This window comes from Tachypleus tridentatus, chromosome 11 (genome assembly GCF_004210375.1).
Source record: "Tachypleus tridentatus isolate NWPU-2018 chromosome 11, ASM421037v1, whole genome shotgun sequence".
NCBI classification, from domain to species: domain Eukaryota; kingdom Metazoa; phylum Arthropoda; class Merostomata; order Xiphosura; family Limulidae; genus Tachypleus; species Tachypleus tridentatus.
Window position 1 is genome coordinate 85,659,987 of NC_134835.1, and position 21,495 is coordinate 85,681,481.

The following is a 21,495-nucleotide window of genomic DNA, read 5'->3' on the forward strand; positions in this document are numbered from 1 at the left end:
ATATTTTAACTGTTATGGGAGAATCAGATCTTCTTGCTACTTTTTAATATAGTTGTAAATTCTAGTAAAAATTTTAGTGTTAACAAAAAAGCATTTTGTCATTTTTCATCCTGAAGCTGGAAGGAGCTCCAACACGTGAAACCAGTTCAGATAATGAAAGTCAATCAGAATATTCCAATGACAGTTCTAATGGCTCAAGCAACAGCTCAAGTAATGAAAGCAGAAGCAGTGGGGCAAGCAGTGATTCCAGTGATATCCCAACCCATCACATTCAAAATGAGTCAAAAGAAGATACACATAGACATCAGAGATCAAAACTTAGGCTAAGAAAACATACAAAAGAAGCTGAGACACCACCCACAGAACTGCCAGATGAAGTATGTTTTGTTTCTTCATATAATTTTATGACAATTTATGTGATTAGTTGTTATGAGATGAGAAGTTTTTGTATTGGAAACTTAAAACACTCTTTGGTAGTTAGTTACTTTTTGTTGTTCTTTTTGGATTATTGTTCTTTCTATTTATTTTGCTCTAAGAGTTACAATGAAAGCAGGCTACACGAACTTTTATTTTTTATTTTAAGACTTGATTCTGTGCATTGACGTTCTTTTGGAGAGTGTCCTTGTCAAGTTTGGCTTCAATTAGCCATGTGGTTTCCAAATATGTTTACAATTCTTTAGTGAGATCTTGAGATCATTAGATGTAAATAAGTGGAAAAGTAAATGGTTCTTTGAGTATATTGCTTAAAATAAGTATTTTTGTTTCAGATACTTGAAAGTTTATTGTGAAATTATTTTTAATTATTGCTCACTTATCTATAAAATAATGTTTACACTAATCACTGATAAACAATTGCAGTGAATCTAATCTGAGAACCCTTTAAGTAATCTTACTTCAAGTATCCCAAAACTATTAATCTGAGACTGTAAGACAAACTTAGAACTGGTTTTAATAAATTTATGTTTATAAATTTTTTGTGCTCGCATATTGTTTCTACAACATCAATGCACAAATGTGTTAATCAAATTTGAACTTCATTAGATAAGCTAAGTTACATTTGCTCGCAAATCTGCACATTGTTTTGAGGCTTGATGTAAAAAAAATGAAGCTGCATTCTAAAAACACATAGTTTCAACTTTGTTTTAATAATGAATAACTATTAGTAATTTCTTTCTGAACAAGATATTACCTTGTCTGTAAATAACTGTTTGTCTGCTTTTAAGTCTAAATTTTGTATAAAACAGTAAAATCTTTATTTTGGGAATCAATCTCAACTTTTTTTAGGAAGTGGGCAGGCATAGACCAGTGACTATTGTGCTAAACTGTGAATTTGAGTCTATAGTTTGTGTCATGTTATCAAAAAATTGCACCTAACATTTTGGGGCTGTGGATGTATTACAAAAGTGATGGTCTACTCCTACTATTTAGTTACAGGTTATTGGTGGTGGATGCTGTTGACTAGATGGCTTCCTTCAAGTATATCAGTTCAAAATTATGAACATCTAACACAAACAGTCTTTGTGTAGCTTTGTATAAATATCTAAAACAAACATGTAGAAATTTTTAATAATTATATACATTACATAAAACTAGTCTGAGGTATGCTTTATATATTTTGTAGTGTGATGATCAGAATCAAGTGTTTGTTTAAGTTTTGAAACTGAGCTAGTTTAGTTGCACTGGTCTCATTTTTATTTCCACTATAGGACAACATTCCAGAACCCTTGAATTTAAAAGCTAGAGCCAATTCACCAAGTCCAGCTCACTCGGGAATTGCCAACACATCATTTTTAACATCAGATGCAAGTCAAGAGCAGGACAGTGACTTTATGCCGGCTCCCCTAGATTTGTGCATCAAAAAGTATGAAACAAGTGGACTTGTCAATTTGAAAGAACAGAATTTAACTACAAGTAAAACTCCTGTTTCATTGCCCTCTGCTACTGACCCCTTAGTCTGTTCCGTAGTAAAAAAACATCCCTCTCCTACTGGGTTTTTGCTCACACCAGGTTCACGAAGGCGAGGGAGAAAACCCAAGTATTTGATTGCTCAAGAGAGTCAGCAGAAACAGGTTTGTATAGTTAATATAAATGCTGCAGAGGTTGTATAATTGAGAAAGAACTAGGTAAAAATAAGATTATTCTCATAAAACAAAAAATGTTAGTATCACATTGAGACAGTTGAAATAAAAACAAATACTATAAATTAATGGAGATTCAAGACTCAACATTAATGAGTGTCTGATCAGATAGGTTAAACTCCTTGATCTAAACTGTGTTCTTATTAGCAATATATTGAATAAATGCATCATGGAGTGTAACTTACAAAGAATAAGCTCTAATTTGCTGTTATCTGTCTTTGTTAACACTATGACATGTATTTTTTTAATGACCAAGTTCTGTATCAGAGTAAAATTATGTATTTTTATATTTTTAAGAAAGACTATAAATTGGATGAATTTAGAAAGAGACAAAAATCAAAATTGTTGGAAAAAATTAGAATTACAAAGAGAAGCTGAAGAGAGGATTTGCCAAGTCATGGAAAGAAAAGCATTGTTAATTTGAAAAATTTACATGCAAAAATGTAAAATTTCAGCTGCATATTAGTGTTTTATTATTGATGCTAGTTAAGCTTCAGTGGTAAATACATATAAAAAGAAGCATTTCATGTACTTTCTGATACAATATCTTACCTCTGCTTACAAAATTAGCTTTTCTCAATTAGTTCTGTCATCTGTCAGCACAAATCTTCAGTGCTTTAAATTAGCCTTCCACCTCTTACTCCTGCATATCCACTTGTAAATAATTTTACAGTAGCTCTTCACCAGTAAGATTGCAACACAATTCCTATCATAACCATCTCTCTCCTTCTCTCGCCACCTTTCCACTTATTATCACTTCTCAATTGGCAGTAATTCTGTAGGGACACTCTTGTTTTTGCTCACAAATTTGACAGTGTTTTCTTTTATGCTACACACTTGGTTTTACTTTACTATGTTTTTGTTATTTTTTTATTTACAGGGGCCTTTTTGCTAGTGTATTGTGGATCACACTCTGTGGCAAGTGGTTCCTGACCAGGTATACTTTTCTTTTGAAAATCTGCACTGTGCATTCTGTCACCATGCTTGATGCCAGTTACATTATAGCTCTACCTATCACAGCTATGGTGTACAATTCCAGATGTAGCCAGTTGTTTTTTGTTGCATGTGTTCATTCATTTGTCATTAATGCTGTAACAATTACGTCGCAGGATTAGGTTATGCACACCATAGAGATGGGGTGTTCTGTAGGGCCACCAATAGCTCTCTCTAGTTGTTTTCTGCATCATAAATATGTTTGTTCTAGACCTGTACTCTCATGGACACATGAGTAAACCAGATAGTAATTTCTGTGCATTTCTGATGCTCTGTGGCATTGAGACTCTTCCTACCACAAATCTGATAGACATTTCTAAATGCCATTGGGAGTTGGTTGATTGACTCCACTGATGTGGTAGCTCTGCTTTTCAAAATAGGGTATCATAGTTACCCATTATACTGTCTCTGGTGGTACAGTCCTCTGGAATCTCCAACACATTTTTCCCTCTTTTTTTCCAGTGGAGTATGGGAGTCCTTGCCACTTATCAGTTTGTAGCTGCTGGGGATAGTGAACCATGGAAACCATTTCTCCTGAGTGCCACTTAGTTGAGAGTAAGGCAAAGGCATTCTTACATGGTGTTGATGGTATATAGCACTATGCCCTATTAAAAAATTAATCTGTTAGATATACATGTGTGTCTGTGTATATATATATATATATATATATATATAATCACTAATATATATATATACACACACACACACATATTTGACAGATTAGTTTTTCCTACAGTGACATTCCTCCCTACTCTCTTCTGGTTGTGCTTTCCTGTGGTGCGCCTGTTGTTGGTTGGTGATTGTTGATCATGATCAGAATTGTGTCAATGACATACCTGCTATACCACCAGGTTTTAGTTGAAGCACTCTGTCACATCACAACTACATGTACATATATGAACATTGCAGTTTGCCCATCTGGCTAAATGTTTCTCTTAGTTATCATCCACTGGATCCAGTTCCCAGGAGGTCAAATTTTGGTTGGAAATGCTGTAGCTAAGCAAATCCTCATGTGTGTGTCTGTCCTTCCACTGCAGACTAGATGAAGGATGTTCAATGCTGTCAGGTTTTGGTTAAACTGAGATGCACCTCAAGTTTGATGTCCCTCTTCCTGTCATCTGCTAGTGTTAGCTGTAGCTGGAAGAACCATACCCGATTTCATTAAGTTTTGGACTGGGGCTTTCCCACTTCTTATCATCTGCTGGATGTCAGTGTATGATGAATCAGGTGTTGATTGGGTTGGAAATGCGTGCAAGTGGAGACAGATTTTAGTATATAAACTCGTATTACTTGCTATTTTGAATTTTGAGGTGAAGAGATGGGTGTTACTCTTCCTACTGTAAAACTGTTATACAATTCCACTTTTCACTAGGTATGAGATACAGTCATTTATGCCCTACCCACTCAACATCCAGGGTCATATTACTCAGTAATTCATATTATGGGATTCTTCATATGTTTTTGCCTTTTGTGTTTGCAACACAGTCATAAAAGAGAGAAAAATATGATTGGATTAGATGTGGTGCAGTCTCCATCTGAGATACATTCCCCTCACACACACACACACACACACACACACCTTATGATCTTTCCCTGAGCACTTTTTGAAAGTGGATCATCTTTTCACTGACACTCCACCAGTTCAGTATTGGATTCTTTGTGAGTGGAAGTGAGATGTAATATCAGAAGTTAACATTTTCCTTGACTGAAAATGTATTTTCGATAGATGTTTACCTTCTCAATTTCCCACCCAGCCTCCCTGCTTCTGGTGATCTGTGATGTAAGTATTTCTGACTAATATGGAAATGATTTACCAGTACAAATGGGGAGAAGGCACTAGTTATGATAGGGATTGTATCTTGCTCCTGTTGGTGGAGAGTTGCTGCATAATCATTTACATGTGAATATGCAGAAAGTGGAAGGCTAGTAGTAAAAGTTAAAAACTTGTGCAGATAGAGGACAATAATCAAGAAAAGCTGTTTTTTGAGCAGAAGTAAGTATCTTTTGGAAATACATTCTCAGTTTAGGAAAATGTTAACTTTTTGTATAACATATTCATTAAATTATCTTCTTGCTGTTGAAAAATCTAGTGTTTTATTAATATATTAGTAATCAAATAGTAGAAAACAAAGTTATGGAAGTCCAAGTGTTTAGCAATTGAAAATAAGTTTTGGGCAAGTAAAATTTATCACCCATTTGTTGAAATAGTCAAGTGAGTCATGTTAATTTTGAGACATAATATAGATATGTTTCCCCTTCTTATGAGTTGTTTTTCCCATGGAATATCTAATCCCTCTCACACAGTAGCTTTTTTATTCAGTGATGCCCTCTGTCGCATAATGTTTTCTTGCCACTAGCCTTGAAACCTCTTCCAACTCCACGTCTGCATGGCTCAGCTGTACTGCAGAATGCAAATAATCATTGGGCCTCGATCCCCCTTGGGCTCAGAATAAAAGGCTCTATCAGTTACCGTTTTCCCTATGGCCCTCAGAGATAAGATGTTTTGCCATCAACAGAACTTGATTATACTGTACCAGGATTGCTCTTCTCCCCCAATATGTCAGTGGCATATGCAGACAGCATCATCTTTATAATGATATCCCTACTTTCAATTTCCTATTTGTCTTCTTCTTTAGATAAACTACTGTGTGTTATGCATGATCTCAGATGTTTTAATGCCTGCACAACAACTAATTTTCAATCCTGTTTGTTTATCCACTGGAAACCTTCCTTTCTAAGTAATGTTTCACTTCCCACTCTTACAGGCTGGATTTACTAATTTATCCAGTTGATGTATTCATTCTTCTCTCCTGCCTCCCTACAGTTTGTTTTTACAGGTGTTGTCTCACCCATTTAGATGTCTTACCTTTCCCTGGCTGCCTATCTATATCATCAATTTATGAACTTCTTCAGGCTGACCACTTCCAACACATTCATTTCTTGTTTACCCTATTGGATGGCCATTTTTTCTCATCCAGATAGTGCATTATGCCCATGGTTATGCTTATTCATTTTTTTCTTTTTCCTTACCAGGTCTTACTCTTCTTCTGTATTGGATTCTACTCAGTGGTGAGTGATACCTATTCTGGTATATTTGTTTCTTAAATCCACACTGTATGGCCAATAAGTTAAATAACTACCACCCTTGAGATGGACTTTTTCACAAGTAGTATCTTCCTCACAGCGTTTTGCATCATAACTATGTCCATTCCAGATCATACACTCATGGAAGCAGAAGGGAATTGCTGTCGATTTCTGCCACTCAGGAACAGTCTACATTTAAAAATAGGGTTTCTTGGTCACCCATTGCACTTTCTCACTTTTCTGCTTTCTAAACTCTCCGATGCATTATTTTTCTCCTCCTTCCAATAGAGTAGGAGAGTCCTTATTGTTTAACAACTCCTAACTGCTGGGGTGATGGGTCATGGAGTCTTCCTCCTGTGTTTGCTCAATTCCATTCAGTTGAGTAGTATGGTGGTGATGGCAATGCTGGTTTAAATGACATGGCCAGGGCATGAAAATCATGGCAACAATTTTTACTGTATTTTCAAAACAGTTGTGGTGCTCTCAGAAGATCACTATAATCCACAGCCACGATGGCAACTATTCAATATATCTTTTGCCATTGTGCTCTCATGATCTAAATTTGTATTGTGTATTTCAGTAAAGTGAAAACTATTGGGGATCACAAACACTAGACTTACAGCCTACAGAAACTACCTTGTTAAAAATAATACATCACACAAAATGCATATAGTGAAGGGAGTGAAGATTTTGCTTTGACCAACTGGAAAACATTCATGCAGTTAATTGAGTCATACTACACTACAAGCTGTTAGAAGTAGGAAACAATTCAAATTGGCACTGAAACAACAAACCCACAGAGCTTACACAAAGACCCCCAATGACCACAGTATAAAATAAAGCACGTAGATATGCTGGTCAGAGTGAAGTTCACAAACTGTAAATACTACTAGTATTAAACATGCTGAAAATGGAACTAGTTAAGAAGGAGAATTCTGTTTTTCTTTGGCATCCAAATACCAGAGGTTGGAACTTTATTTGCTGTCTGTTATATATATTTTCAGGTGAAATGTCAAAATGTATCTAAATATGGCTGGTATTGATATTAAAACATTTACTAATAAAGCAGTGAACAACATTTCGACCTTCCTAGGTCATTTGTGTTAACCTGAAGATGATGACTAGGAAAGTTGAAACATTGCTCTCTGCTTTATTAGTAAAAGGTTTAATACCTATACCAGCCGCCTTAAGATATATTTTTACTTCAAATGGGTTTTTTTGTCATCAAGAAGGTCAAATCATTTGGGATCAGGAGGGAGAAAAATATAGGAATGTTATTCAGGTCACAGGGCATTTTACATCTTTTTTTTTTTTAATCTGATCTGCTGTTACTTCATAAGTCTCATTGGTTAGAGTTAATACTTATCTACCTGATAAATATAATCTAGAAGGAGAGACCAGCTTCCTAAGCCCCCAGTAAAAAAAATAATGTCATATTTACCACGGACCTGATGTACAATTCTAGATGCTGTGTGGTTTTAGCCTGAATTTTTAGTTACATGCAGTTAATCCCTTCTTCCTACTGAAGCCTGGATGCTGGCTCCTAGATTGCTTATGTTGTTTGGAGCTGGACCAGTCAGTGTACATCTTCACATGTGAGTGACCTCGAACCCACTTCCAACCACAGGCAATACATTCCCAATGCTGCATGGTTTTGGACTGGAGTTGGCCTTCGTACTGTCATTCAGATGTTAGTTTCCAAGGAGATAGGTCTTGGTTATGTTACGTAGTAGTGTGATAGCTTCAATGCTTGGAATGAAAGTGCTCCTACCATTCTAGTTTTTGAACCTTAGATGAAGATAATAGAACACTCTCCTTTTACTGTGGTATGGATGATCTATTCCTGGTACCACTGGCTTTGAACTGAAATTAATATTCCATTTATGATCCAATGTGCCCTAGGCACTTATCACCATGTGCACATCCAGCTACAGTTGGTTGAAGACCCTCCTCCTTCTGTGGACCAGGTGACCTGTTCCTGGATGCCCTACTTTTGTACTTGAATTGACTTACCATGAAATGAATAATCCATTTCCAGTTTCAATAGCTTCAGACTGGAGTTGACCTCCTGAGTAGGATCTGACATATCTTGTCCACTTTATACCTTGGGCATATCTGGCTAATTTTTGTGTCTCTTTACTTAAGACAAATAGCATATGTTGTTCAGATGTAGTGCAGTCTTCCATGAGTCTGTTCCTCTAACAAAAGAAAGCATGCTTAATATGCATTCTTCAGACACTTTCCAAAGGGTGCTTTTCTAAGTATATGTACATTTTGCACCAGTCCTTCCACCAGGTCAATATGGGATTCCAGTTATTATATGACAAGGGGTAAGGTATTGTGTCAAGAGTTAGTATATTCCTACATTGAAAGTGTATTTCTGATACATACTTACTTCCAGTCACACGTCCCACCCTTCCTTCCTTTTTCTGGTGCTTTTATTCTGCTTAATCTTGAGGGGAGCCAGCTGAAACAAAAGAGGATCATACTCTTATTGATGGAGGATTTTCACATGCTTATTTCAATGCTACAACACAACTGAATTATATAGAAACATGGGGTATGTGGGAGTTTCAAGGCAAGTAGCAAGTACATAAACTTGTGTGTATAGATGGCAGCTTTGAATGAGAAAAGCAATTATGTTGAATGGAGGTAAGTATCTATTAGATGTACATATTCAGTGTCAGAAAATATTAACTTTCCTTTTTTCATGTTTCCTTAAAATAGGTATTTATTCTTTTACAGTCACAACATAAAAAGGAAAAAAATTCTGAAATGAAACATCGTCAAAAACAGATTCGGCTGACTAAGAAGTTGCAAGCATTACAAGAAAAACAAGCAGCTGAAACTAATACTAAAATTATTCAACAACTGCCAATTGCATCTCTTCCATCAGAACTTACAATATGTCCAGTGACATCTGCAGCTCAGATTAAGAAAAGAAAAGTAAGTATGAGTTTTTAAAAAATTGACATATTATTTTACTTTGGAAATGTCTTGTGTTAGATTGGAATTAAATGTTATTCTTATTCATTTTCATAATAAGTAAAACAGTAGTTGAAGAAATTGGTCAGTTGGATGTAGTCTGACATACAAACCTATTTGATAATATTTTACCTTGGTCATCAGTCATTAACCATTAGGTGTTCAAGTTGTTATTTTTTTCAGTTTATATTATTCATAGACTTTGCTGAGTAATACATATGAAGAGCTGATAAAAAAGAAAAACTGTTTTATAATGACACTCCTGCTACAGGGGGGACCCACTCCATACCCATTTGAAGGCTATAACAATTTTTCCCCATTATCAGATAGCATTTTTTGTTCTGGCCATTTGGCCATTTGCATTCATATAAATTAATAACTTTTAAATGTTGCTATATCTAAAACATACACTTCAGATTTCATTGATGATCAATGAATATTCTCAAAAGAAAATATTTTTATTTGTCATCTTAAAAATTGTTGCTAAAAACTGTGTGGCACATCACTACAAACTTATGATTTTTACTGAAGTTTTCCAGTGTGAGGGCTTACTATAGTTTTGAGAATTAAGCTTCATAATACCAGAATTTAAGCATACCATTTTACTTGTCAGTTTCTCTCTTTTTATATGTGATATATACATTTAAGAAAAGGTGTAGCAATTTATTTGAATTGTTTTTTTAGTTTTAATTATTTTGAAAGTCAAATTTCTGACTTTATATAAATAAGTAGAGGAAAGAAAAATATTAACTATGGTAACTGTAATTTGTTATATTTAGTTCTTTGTCTCTTTTCTTTTCAGACACCTGAGTCTACCACCAACAGTACCTTTACAATTGTAACAACAAATGATAGGATAGACTTTCAGACACTGGGGTATTCTTCTCAGATTTTAGGATCACCTGACAAAAGTAGTCATACTGTGGCATTAAATATGAAGAAAGTTATGTCTTATATGCTTCCTGAAAATTCTCCTATAAGGAGTAGAGGTAGGGGAAGACCAAGAGGTCGAGGTAGAGGTCGAGGAAGGGGACGACCTCCTCTAGATACATCATGTAATTCCTTTTCAAAAGGAGATAAGAGTCAAAAAAACCAAACAAAGAGTAACTTGCTAAGTGAAAGTTTGCCCAGTAAGTACATCACTTTTTTTTTTCTGGTATGTAGAAAACAGTAAAGAAATTAATAATTGTATTAGGTGTTATTGTTTTGTACCCTTTTCATTTGCTGTACTTTTAATTCTTCATTCTATTTAGTTATTTTATGTATTGATAAAGGAAATACAAATCATTAGAATTTTTATTTTTAAGATATTTTTAAGATATCATGTTTTACCTAACTTACTGCTCAGAAATTTTGGAAAAAACAGAGTTTTTGGGAATAGGACCTTTTCTTAGTGTAAGTTAAAAATATATATATATTCATCAGCATGTGAATATAAACACACTCACGTACATAGAACTTATTATGACTGTTCTAAAAAGAATGCTAATCCTTAAATGTATATTGATACTGCACATCTTTTCACAGCTGCTATATTCATGGTTCTGTCTAAAAGATTTGCATTCCACTATCTTTGAGCTGACTTAAATTTACATCTTTAATGTGAACTGTGCTGCTGCATGACAGTATCATCATGCAATAATAACCCTCTACTAGTAGGAAGGTATTACAACTTCTATGCACAGTAACTCCCATTTAGCATTTGTACTCAAGACAACTACATTCTTTTCTTTAGCACTGTCTTGAAAGGACTTACTTGTTCTTTTTATTTAGTTACACATGAGATTTGTGGTAGTTCTCACACATAGGCTATGGATGCCCATAGTTGATGCTTCAGACACCTTTTGATCATCCAATTCTACAGACATTTTAAACAAAGAAAATTGTTTGATCCATAGAGATTGGGTCCTCCAGTTCCATACACTTTCATTTGGCTTTACATCTATCTGCTTAGTACTTCTTTCCTCAACTCATGGGAGCATTCTTTCATCTTGTTTTCAGTTTTGGACTAGACTTCCCATTGTACGTGAGTAGTTGGTTTATTATTGTCCCTTCTTAGAGAACTCTTCTCATAGCTGCATGAGGATACTCAGCTGGGCTTGTTCATCACATCTTCCAAGTCTTTTCTCATGTTCACCTTACATTTGGTATATAGGAGCACGTTTTTCTTCTCTTATCTCAGTCAGACTCAGCCTTCAACACTTTTCTTATAAGTGATAGATTGCATTGTCCTTTTGACTATTGTTTCTTCATTTCACTTTGCACAGAGGGTTTTTACTTTTACTTACTCTGCTCTTTCATTTGGTATTTTGGCCCCCTCTTCATTTGTTCCATTCTTGATCTCTTGCTCCTACTATGTCTTTCTCTCACTTCTGCTTTCAGGAGTGTGGTCCTTTCATTTGTATGTGTTGAGTTTGTTTAGTTCATTACCTGGACTTTCCTATCATATGTCCTTTTTCTGGTCCTATTCCTTTCATTCTTCACCTCTATCTGTCTAGCAGTCATGTGGGATTTTTTAACATTGGTCTATCTGCTTATCCTTTCTTCTGGGTCATGTTATTTTCTGTCATCTTTCATTTCTTTTCACCTGGTTATTTGGCTATGTATTGCAAGTTTCCCACGGTTGCAGAGTTTCAAAAAGCTTTATCTTATACAGTTTGCATTTCCAGTTGCTGTTCGTTTTTGTTTTTTTCTTCTGCCCTTCCCTCTGTATAATGTTCCTTCCTTCTTTATCATACTCTCATGCCTGACTGGGACTTTCTTGTGATTTTTATTCTCTTTTATGGGCTCCTTTTGAACCATTAACTTCGTGTTTATTGTTCTCTTGTTCTTCTCTTTCTTGCATGTGGTTATCTTCATTAAGAAGGGTATGCTTCCTGCACTCTCTTTTGCCATACTTCTTTCCTCAATTCTGACCAGACTTTTTTTTTTCCTAATACTTTGACTGCTTGGGTGGTCATCCTTTCAAATCTTGTCACATTAGATTCATCAGCTGCCTTACTTATATATTATACTCACTGGCTCTTGGATGAGACCCTTCAGGCTGGCATGTGGATGAATTTGAACACTCTTTCCTCATTATCTGGCTGTTCTCACTTGTCCAATTCAGGCCATGACATTTCCATGAACTATCATGGAAAAAACTGGCACAAGGGAAGTGACTGTCCAGTTCTTTGACTCGTGCTTGTCCACTTTTAGAAACAGGGACATATGCTGCTGCACTTCATTCCACAACTACAGTGGGAGTGCAGACAGATCTCTCTGTGCTTCCAAGAGAATCGTTTTTAAAACAAATGAAAAGTCTTTTGACCACCATGGTTAAAAAGGTTGATGAATCAACTTCTACACCCATCTCTGTTCCTCCCATACATTCCAACAAACCCCAAGATCCACATCCTTTGGTTTCAAATACAGGAATTTCTTCTGATACATCTTTTTCTCTCACCCCAAGATGCAAAACAATCATTCGTTCACATCCTCAGTCACTGAAATCCCCTTCCAACAACAAAGACCTGCCCAATCGACCCAGGGCAGGATCCATGGAGGTTGATAGATCTCCTCCAAATAAGGACAGTAAGGAAAAAAGCCATCACAGATAGCCTAGCTGCTTTGTGCCATAAAACACTAAATCAACCAACCACCCAGTCAGTGTGATATTCTAGCAACTGTGTGTGTTGAAATGAGGTATCCTTTCAGAAATTAAAGTTTTCCTATATTGAAAATGTATTTCTGATAGATACCTCCACAAGTGTTCCCCTCAATATCCCCATTTCTGTTGCACCATTTTTTTTCTGCATTATCTAAGAATGACATTATTTCAAATATAAATTCTATTAGTGGAGGGTTATTTTCACATGATGAAGTCATCACATACCACCATACTTTAGATTAAATGTGTGAATTTAAGTAGGTGTCAGCTCAAGAACAGTAACTTGTAAATCTCTTTGACAGAAGTATGAAGATTATAGCTGTTGTACATCTATGAGAAATAGGTTTTTAGTATAGGAAAATATTAACATAAAACTGTGTAGTTTTCTAGCTTGGAACTATTACACTATGTAACACAAATTTTATTCCTTAATAGTATGTGTTATTTCTTATTTGCTTATGTTGTAAAAGTACAGAAAATGACCATTATTACCTTCAAACTTTGCTTTTGTGAACTGGATAATGAAATTTAGAAATTAACCTATTTTCTATGTAAAAAGGGCAAATTTGCACATTTTCATTTACATAAGGTCTGAATAAAACAACATATGGATCAAGATTTACATGTATTTATACTAAAGTTATACAAAAATGTTTAGAAGTGAGTAGTTTTTGAGATTTGGGACTGTAATATAAATAACTTTCATGTATGAGCCCACAAATATAGTCTTCCATCATGCTTTTGTTATACACTCCCAGGTCACAAAAGCAAAGGTTGACGAGAAAAATAGGTCTTTTCCATTTACTTTAGGCATAAACAATTGGGAAATAACACTTTCTGCTCAGGAACAAGAAAAATTAAAAATTTGTTACATAGTGTTTTTGCTTTTGATTTTCATGCTATATTGTTTTTGTGGTTTTTTTTCTCACTGCTTTCTAGAGCATCTTTGTTATAATTTGTCAACTATTGTTTGAAGAAATTGTTTTGATGTACATAATTAAGCCCAAAACACCTTGACTACACTGGAATGTGTGTATGTAAAGTAATTTTGTGTATATGTTATTGTCTGATTCAGAACCTACAAGAGATTCCAAGTCATCTTCAGATTCAGAAGCTTCAGACAGTGGTGACAACATTGATGATGAAGATGATGATAAATCTGCCACTGCGAGCACTGCAAGCAGTGGAGTTACATCTACATCAGGTCAAGCAACAAAACGACATAGCCAAGGAGGTGAAGGTAAGTTGTTACGACAAAAGAGTGTTAATGTTAACTTTTATTTTTTAAATTGTGTGTGTGTGTATATATATATATATATAAAGAAAATAAAAAATGAACTACAAGAGTAGTTCTTTATAGGTGGCTTTATAGCAGTAATAGGCAACTTCAAAGTCACTGTATATGCTTCTGCTGTCAGTTATTTTCTTCAACAGTTAATCAAGTTATTTAGTATAATAAATACATATTGTGAAATAGTATACAAGTTGATGGTATAATTACATATGTTGTCACTTTAAAAAGATCTAAAACGAGGAATGCTTCTATTTCGTTAGTTGGCATGTAACTTGGCAGTACATCTGGTGCATGAATTTAATAACATGATATTATTTTGTTGTATAGCCAGTATTCTACTGCTTAACATCTTAGATGTTTTTTGTGGAAGGAGCTTCATTGAAACTTGTTAATTTAATGGGTTCACATTTTCAGTTAACTAATGTATTCCAGTTCAATAATCTTTTATTTTTACCATCTGCCACATAATCTTTGTGTCACTGTTACAGAATTACATTAATTTGGATGATGTTGAACTGCTCTTAAAGGTATTTTTACCACCTAGATTAAAATGAATTAACATTGTATATAGAGTCAATATTTCTGTATTTTATGTACATAGATATCCATATACAGGTAAACAGATTGAATGTTATAAGAGACTAAATTTGGTAAAATCATAAAAAGGTGATTTATGAAGGTTAATAAGTTTTAAGATGAATATTTCATTCCTTAAGAAAGCAGTTGGTTAATTTTGAGAATAAACAGCACACTTGGTTAGTTAATTATGCTTTTAGATACCAAAGTATTGTAAACTAATATGTTTAAATCTTTGGTAAGTAAAATAGATTTATAAAAAAAAAAAATCAAATTTGGACAGACTAGAAAGAACATGAAAATGGGAACATCTGCATTCTAAGATGATTTTATTAGAAACATTTCGCTTATTGATTAGATAAAGTTTAGTTATTTGTACCAATGATTGGCAATGACAGTGGTTAGTGTGCTTACACCATGAATCTGAGGGTTTGTAGTTCAAAATATGAGTAGTGATCAAACAAAAAATAACCCATGAGTTAGCCATGGGTGCTGTTGACTACCTGCCTTTACCTTTAACTTATTATTTTAAAATTAGGGACAGTTGTGCACAGGTAGCATTTGTGTGAAATTGGGAAACAAACAAACTCTCTACCAAATGGCTTATTTAATTTGTAGTTTTACAATTTTCCTATATATTGTTTTCTTTGTTAGGATCTTCACCAAAAAAGAAAAGAATTTTACCTGATGAAAAGGAAATTAGGATTCCATTAGAACATGGGTACGCTTTGTTTCACAGTTACCTTAATTTTCTGCCTATAGACTTGTAATAGACCTGATAGTACTAAAATTCTGTGGCAGTTCTTGTACTCTCTGAACTTGGTTGTAAAACCTTTTTTGTTCATAAACTGGCCAGAAAGATAAACTTCAGTTTTATCTTTGCTAATTTTGCAAGTTTTTGTGAACACTTTAGAATTTATTTGACTTTTTTTTTTAAACAATATGTGTGTGTATGTGTATAACATCATATTTTGTATTATTACAAAAATTATTAAAAAATAACTTTATAGGCCACACATATGTATATATATATGTTGCTTTTAACATATTTATCAAGAAATAGTATCATATCATAGACATAAAATAAACCACAATTTAACTGAGTGTAAAAATCACTTTGTGTTAGTTCAGTGAATTAATCAAAATTACTTTCATAATTTTGTCACTTTTACCAATTTGTGAAAGCACAGATAGCCCATTGTGTAATTCCAAATAAACAAACAAACCAGTTTGTGAAAAAAACCAGCTATTCCTGTTATTCTTCTTTTTCAAGTAAGATACTTAGTTAATATATGTTTTTGCTTGAACTAAAGTTAATTGTTTATTGCTGTGTGATCTAATACTTAAGAAAGCTTTGTTGTTATTTTTATCATCAGTTGGCGTCGTCAGACCAAGATCCGGTGCTTTAGCCGCTCAGGTGTGAGAGGTGAAGTTGTGTACTATGCTCCATGTGGGAAAAAACTAAAAAATTACCCTGAAGTGGTTCGGGTATGTGTCATAATAAGATATCCTTTAGAGCTAAATAATTCATTAATGTATTGCATATATGTTGTTGACCAGGTGAATTTAAGTATTTTTTATAAACAGTGTACATGCAATTAGCTTGAATTTTTGTTATCTATATTCTACCTACTTTAAAACTATACTGCCATTCTGCATTCATGTTACAAAATATATTGACAGTAGATTAACAAAGTAAATATGGTTTCTTAATCCAACAGTATAAATATCTGTTTGATTCATTAGCAGAAGCTCATGCTTATTCAGTAAAATCTTATTTATGCTGCTTAGAAATCATACAGATTTCAGAGGTATGTTTAATAATCACAAAGTAAGAAAGTGATGACCCAAGCACTTTGTAAGATAGATTTTTCTTCTTATACATAAGCCAATTAATTTCTGACAATTTAGAAAACTTGTTGTCTTTTCAATAGGATGTTATTTTAACATCCTTATTATAAGAAGTTGTATTCTAATTTTTCATATTTTATTAAATGACCTAACTCTTTCAGGTAAAAAGATTTTGTTTTACTACAGCTTATAAACAGGCCAAAGTATTGTAGTATCATATCTAGCACCTTATGTTTTATAAACACTTCTAATCTTCTTTGAAAGAAAGTATCCAGAGAATGTATTGCTATTTTGAGGTGTTTTTGGAGCTGCTTTCTTGATGTTTCATATGTTTATCCAGCATTTTCATTTCTGTAAAGTATGCTAGGAACGGAAAAAAATACTTAAAGGTATCCAGAGAATGTATTGTTCCTTTAAGGTATTGTTGAAGCAGTTTTTTGAGGTATCACATATTTGTGTGGGATATTTAACTGTTATAAAAAATATGTTGGAAATGGACAAAATACTTGAGTTGTTAAAATAGCTGTAGAGCTTTATTCATACTTTTTAAGATGATGTTTGTAATTGCATCAGAAATGTCACAAAAATGGAACTAAGTTTCATTATACTGTGAAAAAAAACAGTCTTTTAAAAAGAACTATTGAAGTCGGGTATCTGAAAGCTAGTGTGATATAACACAGTTATCTTGTGTGAGGCTATTATATTTGTCCAGAAGAACTGTCATTTTGAAATTTACCTCACATTAAAGAGTTCTGTAAGTGTGGCCATTTATATATAATAATTTTATTTGATATTGTCTGAGTAAAAAATAATAATAATAGTAATTTAATTTATGTACAAACTTTTAACCAAAACAGAAATATAAATCAACGACAAATGCTGTAGGAAAACTTCTGTAAAGCTCCTGAAAATTTACTCTTGATGATCAAAATAATAAAATCTTGCACAACTTACACAACTTTGGTAAAGATTTCAATAGTGTTATAGGTTTTTTATTATTTTGAATTTTTAAACTTCATTTCTTTTTTATTTCTGTATTTATTTTATTTTTATTTGCTAAATTATGACATTTTGGAAAATGCCTGATGCAGAAAGGCCCAGCTGCATGCTTACAATGGTATACTAATTGTACTTTTTTTTATATAATGCTTTTTGGGAACAGACTTATGGGATTTTATAACATTATTGTAATAAAAAAAAATCCTTTGTGTAACTAAACCCTAAGGATTAAAAGCAATGAATTGTGAATAAGCAACTTTTATCTTTGGTTTGAATTTTTTAGTACATTCATCGGCATGGTATCACAGATATTACAAGGGAGAATTTTACCTTCAGTACTAAAATCAACGTGGGAGAATTCTTAGAACGAGCACAGGATGGTGCAAGGGAGGTTAGTTTTAGCAGTTTACCCCTCTCTCTCCTTTTTTTCCCTTCTCTTATGATATGAAAGGTCTGAAGTAGTGATAACTGTGTAGTTGTAGTCTAATACATTAATATTAAGCCATGGTTGAAATTATTTTATACTTGTATTTCAATCTTCTTTTTTTTTTAATAGAATGATAATATTAATTGATAAATATCCTATTAAAATGTATCTACTATACAAGAGACTAACTTAATTTCACAGTTAATGGTCAAATTATCAAAAAGAGCTTTATAGCACACTAAGTATATAGTATTACATGATATATATAGTAGTTTGTGTTGATATTGACTACTTTTTAAACTTGTCTCATTCACAATGGCTAATAAAACTAGAAACTAATTTGTCATTTGTGTGAAGCATATTTTAGGTTATTATGTTATAAACAGTTAAAAATTATAAAATTTTTATGTAGAACTACAACTTAGTCAGTGAACAAGAAGTGGTGGCTAGAATAGAAGAAGTTCGAGCTCGGAAAGGCTGTTTGGGAATTCAAGTTCGGCGAACTCCACAGCAAAAGGCCAAAGAAGAAGAAGAAAAACAACACCAGTGGGAAAAAATTCAGATACAACATAGACTAGAGCAGCAAGGTACATATAAAAATAAACAAGTTGTGTATCACATAATTAGTTGAAGAAAGTGTTTTTGCAAATTATTTTGACATTCTTGATCTTAAATTTTACTCAAGTTTTTATGGAAACTTGTAAACTTTTTAAGTGAGTTTGTACATTTGACTGATCTTAAGCTTGTTTATTATATTTGTGAAAGTATAGCATGTGTTACACTGGAAAGTTATAAAAAGTTTCAGTTAAACTTTGATAATTAGGTAAAAAGGTAAAGTGTGTTATACCTACACATAGATATTTGACTATGTAGATAGTATGTTCATTATGAATTTTATATTTGGGTCTAAGCAGATAAAAGTTAGTTCTGGCTTTTTTACCAGAACAAAAACATTTCCAGGTGCAATAAGTAATATGTGGCTTTTTCAATATTGCAGTGAAATGTTACATTAATTTGAATACAGAAGACATTATTTAGTATGTATCCTTTGTGTCTAATTTTTGTGCCAAAAATCTGAAAGTAAACTGCTTGGCTCTTCTTGCTTTTGTGATTTCTTGATTCAGTTATTTGGGAGAGGTGGTTGTAATTCCATAACTATATATACACACACACACACACACAAATATTTCTAAACATGTATAGTATTAAAACTGAAGGTATGTAAAATAGTGTAAAAAATTATGAACTCCAGTACTTGTATTTCTATTTGTAGAAGAGGCTCAGCATGCAGAGGAAGTTAAGATACATAAGAGATTGGAAAAAGAACAAGAAGCCAAAGAGTCAAAACGACAAAAAGGTTTGGGAGGGTTGAGTTTACATATTTTCTGTTTCTCCTCTGAGACTCTTTGTTTTATATTGACCATTTAATATTTTCTACTTTTCCATTGTGGTGGAACATTTTAGAAGTTAAGAAAATGCAATTTCTTATATAATTTCTTGCATGTAGTTTTTTGTTTATTTCAGACACCAATAACTTTTTTATGGTTTTGTTAAAATATTCATTTGTACTTGGTCTCAACTTGAGTTACTGTTGTATTAAAATGTAAGTTGAATGCTTGTTGTTGTTGTTTTTTGTGAAAACTATTGGATAATATTACTTTACTTGTTTAAGAAACAAATTTTTGGGTTGAGTGCTACCCAGTGATTATCATGCTGGACTGTTGATCCAAGGTTCTGTGATTCTTACTGCACTACCACCAAAAAAGACAAAAAACAGTTTGTACTTTGTACCTAAAGGCTATGATTGTGTTATAAGACTGACTGTCAAACACCATAAAGTGATTGGAGTAGTCCACAAGTTGATTGTGGGCACTGTTGATTAGCTGTCTTTCTTCTAGACTGTTACTTACAAATTAGGGATAACTGACACAGATAGCCTTTAGATAGCTTGAGCAGAATTCAACAAACAACAGCAATGTATTTGGAAAGTACAAATTGTTTTTTTTAAACTCAGGTTTGTATGCATAATTCACTGAAAAACCTGAATCATTGGATAACTTCCAGGTGACTTGTATATTTCCTCATCAAATGAATGTATGTACTTTTTACTCATTTAAAATTCATAGTACTTGTAATATTTTTTTCCCCATAGCAGAAGAGTTTCGATATCGGAAGGAACAGGAGAAATTTTTGAAAGAACAGGAAAAGTTAAAACGATTGGAACAGTTGCACTTGGAGAGAGAACTAAGAAATAGACAAATTATGGAGGCATGTGATTATCAAATAATTGTTGTAGTTTTCAGAGGAGACTTAAAATATATATTTTTTATGGCAGAGTAAATCAGGACTTTTTCACATATATTAAAGCTATCGTTTCATGTTTTTTAAATTGATGCATCCATTATTTTTAAGAACTAAGTCTCACTAATAATTATCATAAGAGGTAGCTTAAAATTTCATATTAATGTGAAAAATAGGAAATGATTGAAATAGATAATTTACACACACACATATATATATAAAAACATGAACTGTTTGTTTTTTAATTTTAACATAGCAGCAACTGTTTGGCAAAGTTATAAATTATAATTGTTATTTGATGTATGTGTGTTAGGAAAGAGAAATGAAAAGACAACAAGCTGCCATTATGAGAGAACAGGTAAGGGAAGTGGAGTTTTACATATTTTTCACATGTGTAAAACAGCTTTTACATAGGTTTTATTACTTATCATTCACTTTCATAGTTTTTATTAATTTATATCTTAACTAAAGTTTTAAGATATTATAAAAGGATACAAGGTAGAACTTTCTTGTAGCAAGATTATCTGTTAAAGTTTAAAATTAACCCTAAAATAAAAGTTCACATTTAAAATAAATGAAAGTTTTTGTTATAGCATGTAAAATTTAATATTTTTACCAACATGGTATCTGATGCTTTCCCTTTTCCTTCCTCTGCTCACCAGGAATTGCAGAAACATAGAGAAATGATGTTAATGGTTGATTTGGTAGGTAACATTTTTGTAAATCTCCTCCTTTCCTTGCATGCAGCTATGTCTGAGCTCACTACCAAGAGTGGTTTAGGGTTTTGGGAAAAGAACACTATAAGCATATGATAACATTGAATATTGCTAGTAGTACACCAAAATTGCACTGGCTAGCCACTTTATTAGTACTCATACACACACCTTTGTAGAACACTTCATATAATTGCATATGCAAAAATATGTTGGTTGTGTGAAGAGTTATGTAATTGCTTGAATCCATTAAACATGAAAACATATTCATATCATGGTTAACATGCAACACAATAGTAAAAGCAAAGATTTCTCCAGATTTGATAGAGGCATTATAATTAATAGTTGTTTGGTTTTTGATGTCATCACAGTCTACCAACAGTAATATTTACCTGAAAGAAAAACTGTGGCCAGCAATGATTGAAAAAAAACAACAAAAAACAAGTAGAAATACAAATGGACAAGCTTATAAAGTATAACAGATT

General features: G+C 33.1%; 1 protein-coding gene across 27 annotated transcripts in view; it reads left to right on the forward strand.

Annotated features, from left to right (window-relative positions):
* The window catches only part of LOC143232664 (bromodomain adjacent to zinc finger domain protein 2B-like), a 186,296-nt gene that overhangs the window by 95,449 nt on the left and 69,352 nt on the right, over positions 1-21,495 (forward strand). For 22 of the 27 annotated variants that reach the window (XM_076468345.1, XM_076468356.1, XM_076468332.1 and 19 more), the window contains 13 exons: positions 117-377; positions 1,707-2,069; positions 8,961-9,161; positions 10,003-10,330; positions 13,925-14,089; positions 15,374-15,440; positions 16,096-16,207; positions 17,853-17,960; positions 18,409-18,583; positions 19,270-19,353; positions 20,149-20,264; positions 20,611-20,655; positions 20,960-21,001. In XM_076468345.1, coding sequence (XP_076324460.1) covers positions 117-377; positions 1,707-2,069; positions 8,961-9,161; positions 10,003-10,330; positions 13,925-14,089; positions 15,374-15,440; positions 16,096-16,207; positions 17,853-17,960; positions 18,409-18,583; positions 19,270-19,353; positions 20,149-20,264; positions 20,611-20,655; positions 20,960-21,001 — 2,067 coding nt within the window. Of the gene's footprint in view, positions 1-116; positions 378-1,706; positions 2,070-3,018; positions 3,076-8,960; positions 9,162-10,002; positions 10,331-13,924; positions 14,090-15,373; positions 15,441-16,095; positions 16,208-17,852; positions 17,961-18,408; positions 18,584-19,269; positions 19,354-20,148; positions 20,265-20,610; positions 20,656-20,959; positions 21,002-21,495 lie in introns of those variants that run through there. The other 5 variants (XM_076468335.1, XM_076468337.1, XM_076468338.1 and 2 more) reach the window with 3 other exon arrangements.